General features: G+C 36.7%; 1 protein-coding gene across 1 annotated transcript; it reads right to left on the reverse strand.

The window, feature by feature from the left end:
- Positions 1-321: 321 nt before the first annotated feature.
- Positions 322-3,306, reverse strand: IL22 (interleukin 22). Its single transcript, XM_004602802.2, has 5 exons — positions 3,121-3,306; positions 2,616-2,684; positions 2,347-2,490; positions 1,174-1,239; positions 322-408 (listed from the first exon to the last, which is right to left on the reverse strand). Exons 1-5 carry the CDS (start codon positions 3,304-3,306, stop codon positions 322-324), a joined length of 552 nt encoding a protein of 183 aa, XP_004602859.2.
- Positions 3,307-5,194: the final 1,888 nt, after the last annotated feature.

Genomic DNA, 5,194 nt, shown 5'->3' on the forward strand with positions numbered 1-5,194 from the left:
TTATAACAATAAATAGATTATAAATATATAATATTGATTATAGAAATAAGGTTATCACAGTTTTTATCTAAAAATGGCAATTTAACTTTTTGTAGGAATAAATAATTGCTTAATAAAAATTTCTTTATAGAAAATTTCAACTACATTAAAATATTATCAATAAATATTATCTTTCTTCCCTTTAACTAAGCAGGGGGTTAATTAGAATCCACCTATGACTATGGAGTATGACTTCTCATTTTCTGTTGATAAAATAAAACCTTTGGCGATCTTCTTATATTTCTAAGAGGCAGAACACAGTTAGGTACCCATCTTCTAGCTTTACTCTAATTTAAAGCATCCAATGACCAGAAGATCACGAAGCGAGTTCAGTTCTCCAATTACTTTGATTTCTCCACTCTCTCCAAGCTGTGTAAATAAGAAATTTGAACAGCTAAGTATTTACACCATGTTATTAAAGGGAATAAATTAAAGGGAGATTTCATTGTTAGGTTTCTAGGGAGAAAAATTACACTTCAATGTTTTGTGGGAAAAGAATATAATAACACCCTTTAGCAAGAACAAAATATGATAGAGTCAGGGTGATAGTACAGCAGGTAGGGCACTTTCCTTGCATGCAGCCAATCTGGGTTTGATCCCCAGCATCCCACATGGTACCCCTGAGACCCACCAGGAGGGATCCTTGAGCACAGAGTCAAGACTAAGCTCTGAGCACCACCACGTGTGGCCCCAAAAAGCAAATAAACAATAAAATGAAAGAAAGTGATTTACTAAAACCTTAAATTTATGACTATCCAAATTGAGGGAACACAAGTTGGCAGCAATTTTGGGTGTACTTCACACCCATAAAACTGTTTAAAATCCATTCTTTACCAAATAAGGCAGATTGAAGTTGTTTTGAAGTCTAATTTTAAAGTACACGTGTCACTCTCACTGTCATCTCATTGTTCCTGGATTTGCTCAAGCAGGCACCAGTAACGTCTCCATTGTGAGACTTGTTGTTACTGTTTTTGGCATATCAAATATGCCATAGTTATATCAATATATGTATGCTCCAAAATAACACAATGATAAGAAACTAAAGCAAAATATCACAATGAAGGGGTAAATAAAGAAAATTTGTCTATCCTATTTACTATTAGAATTAACACTGATTAACACTTTTTGTGGTACCTTTCGAACAGTCTCCTTCAGTTTTTGCACATTTCTCTGGATATTGTGATCATCTCTGTCAATATGCTGCAAAATAGAAACAAAGTAATCCTTTTTGAAGTGTTGTGCTGAAAGTCTATAAACTCCAAATTTCCTAATTTAGGTAAATTATAATTCACCTGGGATGAAAGTTTTTACCAAGCTTCCCACCATGACCTAGATTTCACTAGTAACCTACATTTCCTGAGCTCTTAAATTCTTTTTTTTTAATTAGTGAATCACCATAAGACAAAGTTACAGACTTACAGGTTTTCATGCTTACGTTTCAGTCATACAAGATCGAGTACCCATCCCTCCACCAGTGCCTATTTTCTACCACCAATGGTTCCAGCATCCCTCCCACCACCGCCACCCTGTCCCCTTCACCCCACCCTACCTCTGTGGCATGAGCTCTTAAATTCTTTTTGGACAACCAAATCCTTTCATTTCCTTTACATCAGACTTAACCTCACTTCATCTCTGGGGAATCTTTCTGAGGTTTACATGTTTGGAAAGTATAGGTTGGCTTATGTGAGTAAAGTCAAGAATAAAACCCTAACGATATCTCAGCAAAAAATGCATGCACAGAACAATAAACACATAGAAAACACTTGTGTGAACAAAAGGGCCTTTCAGTAAGTGCTAGATTCCCTGCACTCTGCCCTCTCCACTTAAACTTCTCTCATTGTTTTAAATGTCCAGAGTCATAGAATTAACACACCTTTGTCACTTCCCATGATATCAAAAAGGCAACAGTCCTTTCCCGTCAACCAAAGGATAGTACATCTTCCCGTTTCCCTCTTTCTCTCTTTCACAGTCCCTTCCCCCATCAATTCATTCTTGGTACATCCATTTCTCCTTCTGAACATTTTTTCCTTAAAACTCTGACACTTTTCTCATTCTATCTAGCCTAACTTGCTTTCTCTCCCACAAAAAAACACATAAGTGTTCTGTCCTTATCTTTCAGACCCCATCAGTTACCAGCATAAACTCAAAATATATCTGTAATTCCAAATGATTCCTTAAAGGATGGATTTAAGACAACACTTACTGTCAGCATAGGGTGGGGCAATGAGAGCTAGGGTAAAAAGTATAAATGGAAGGAGGGAAGCAAAGGGATGGGGTGAAGGAGAGGCTGATGCTGGGAGAACTTACACATTGGTTCAGCTTGTTATTGATCCTTATCAGATAGGGGAGCACTGTGTCCATATAGGGCTGGTACCTATAAGAGTTGGGGCGCAGCACTTCTTCAACGGTAAAGTTCAGAACCTGCTTCATCAGGTAACAATAATCTGGCACCTGCAAGTGAAAGTGAAACAGCAGGAGTCACTCTAGAGAGGTATTTCGAAGACCCAACTGTCAAAACCACTGCTCCAAATAACTAAAGATGACACACCACCCAGCTCCTCACAACCAAGGCTTACATTCACTCCACGGAACAGCTGATAATACCCAAAGAGACGAACATCTGTGTTGTTATCTGCCAAACTGGCCTGAAAGAGAAAATGTTTTTAAAAGACTAAGTGCCTGCTCCTCAAGAAGACAGGAAAAAAAATGTGTGTTGTATTAGGGTAGAAATCTACTCCAAGTCCTCTCCCTAGAGTGACTCCCATAAAAACTAAAGAAAGAACTCATACCTGTGTATGAATTCCAAACAGTGCCCACAGGAATAAATGGGGAGAAATGATCGTTTTTTTCATCAATATTAAGTGACTCGTTTTTGGCTAAAACTCAGTGCATGAATCTTAAAAGCCAAAATGCAAGGTCTTGTCATAAAACCAGATCTTCAAAGAGCCCGTGAAAGGGCATGGGAAACATTGGGGAGAAATGATGAGTTCTTAAATATCCTAGAAGTACTCTGAATAAAACTTAAAGCAATTTGTGTGGCAAATAGAGAAGAAATAAAAGAGAGAAGCTTGAGAGGAATACCTCCTCGGCCAGCCTGAAGGTGTGGTTGGTAACTTCGGGCGGCGGTAAGTCAACCTTGTTCAGTCTGCATTGAGAACCAACAGGCACAGCGGCTCCACCCTGCACCCACAGGGCAGTGAGGAGGAGGCAGCCAGCAGTCAGAGTGCGCTGACAGAAGGAGTCCACAGATCTCTGCCGAGCAGCCATGGCAGACAATTCTAAACGGTGTAATTGGTGATGAGCAGAACCTAATAGCAAAGCAATAAGAAGCAAAAATTACATGAAGTGTGAAAAATTTAGAATCAAGAATTTTTAATCCAAAAATTCAGTTGTATCAAGTTTGCTGAAATACTTACTGTCTCGATGATTCTGTGTGTGATGGAAAGGTAGAAGCTGCTGCTTTTATAGCAGACTTTACTCCTTTCCAGAAAGCCGTTTACCACATTATTAGTAACCACTACTAGTAATTTTCTGAAAACTCATCACCACACAGCCCACAAATCCCCATTCTTACCTGGGGGCACTTCCTTAAGCGTCATGTTAGGCCGAGGAAGTACACTCTTAGAGTTAAATTCCAGAAATTTTTTAAATTCAACAATTTTTTGAAGGAAATGATTGACTTGTCTTGGTAGAATCAAGATTTGATATAATTTTTTAAAATTTATGAGCAAACATGTTGGTCACAGACTCATCTTCCTACTCTTCTCAAAGATGTTTATTGGAAGTGACCAGAAATAAAGGACTTGTGTCCTATAATCCTAAAATTACATCTTTAAGTAATTAACTAAATAATAATTACAGCTTGAAAAAACATTCCATTAAAAATATCGATGTCTATTTTTAGTAATGTGAGTCCTGAAGAAGTGCACTTTTAAAAAAACTAAAAACTAATCTTAGCATTGTTTTTCTCCCATTCTTGTATTTTTATCAAAATGAATGAAACAATTCTAATGCAAATGTATCTTAAACTGTTTTCATTGAACTCTGATCAATATCAATTTGCACTTGGAAATATTAATGTTAAAAAATATGATCACTAGTTTTATGAATAGACAGCGCTTAATCTCACTTATAAAAATTGACCTTTTGTTCTACACTAGTCTCAAATAATATTTCTCAAAAATATTATGACAATTTGTATTTTTATAGATGTCTGAAGAAGAAGATAAAGTGAATAAAGTGTCTATCACTTCATGGTAGTAAAGTGACATGTTGATTTGAAACTATTGAAAAGAACTGAATTTTTATGTCATTGTGCATAATGTATGTGACCCAAAAAGCATATATATATACATATATACACATGTATATATACATATGTGGTTGAAGGAATGTGAATGTATAAGAAATTCTTTGATCAGATTTTTCTTCACATTGTTAGTTAACATCAGGAGTGACACAAGTAGATGATAAGGCAAGCATATGATTGTAGAATTGGGGTCAGAGAGATACAACAGGTAAGGCGTTTGTCTCGCACACTGTCAACTTGGGTTTGATCCCCTGCATGCTATGGTTCCCCCTGCCCACCGGAAGAGATCCCGGAATGGAGAGCTAAGAGTAAACCTTCAGTACAGCTGAAAGTGCCTCATCCCCCTGCAAATTTTTTTTTAATCCAGATAGTTGTAGAATTTTGAGCATTTTGTGAGCCAGTGCAGACAAAGGTGAGAAGCTAGAGTGAAGAATTAAAACAGCATGAGGCACTGAGTTTGGGCAGGGGGGATGTTTGAATAATCAGGGGAGGAATGCAAATGGGGAGCTTGGGCAGAGTAAATTTTAAAAAGTGCAAACATTTGCTCTGGGTTGCCAAGGAAAAAAAAATAAACTCTTCTTTATCCATTTTTATATAGAACTCGAATATATTAATACAAATGTTAATTATACTACCATGTAAGTTTTTAAATTGATTTGCCTGAAATCTGGCAAGCATTATACTGTTGTTCTCAAGGAATAAAAAGCTTTTGAGTCATTGAATTAGCTTCTTTTAAAGCAATAGTCAGTGTCTTTATTATCTTTGTATCTCTAACCCTTAGAAGAATCTTAGGACTCATGAATGGATATACTCAATGAATGGATAAAGAGATCTCAAGTAAGATTA

Source organism: Sorex araneus, chromosome 10, assembly GCF_027595985.1.
Source record: "Sorex araneus isolate mSorAra2 chromosome 10, mSorAra2.pri, whole genome shotgun sequence".
Lineage (NCBI taxonomy): Eukaryota > Metazoa > Chordata > Mammalia > Eulipotyphla > Soricidae > Sorex > Sorex araneus.

Bases quoted from the DNA above. Each gene is read 5' to 3' on its own strand.
- IL22 (XM_004602802.2), bottom strand. From the start codon at position 3,306: ATGGCTGCTCGGCAGAGATCTGTGGACTCCTTCTGTCAGCGCACTCTG. The intron at 2,491-2,615 runs GTAAGCCTTGGT...TTTCACTTGCAG, and splicing joins AGCTGTTCCGTGGAGTGAAT to GTGCCAGATTATTGTTACCT. The intron at 1,240-2,346 runs GTAAGTTCTCCC...TCTATTTTGCAG, and splicing joins ATAACAAGCTGAACCAATGT to CATATTGACAGAGATGATCA.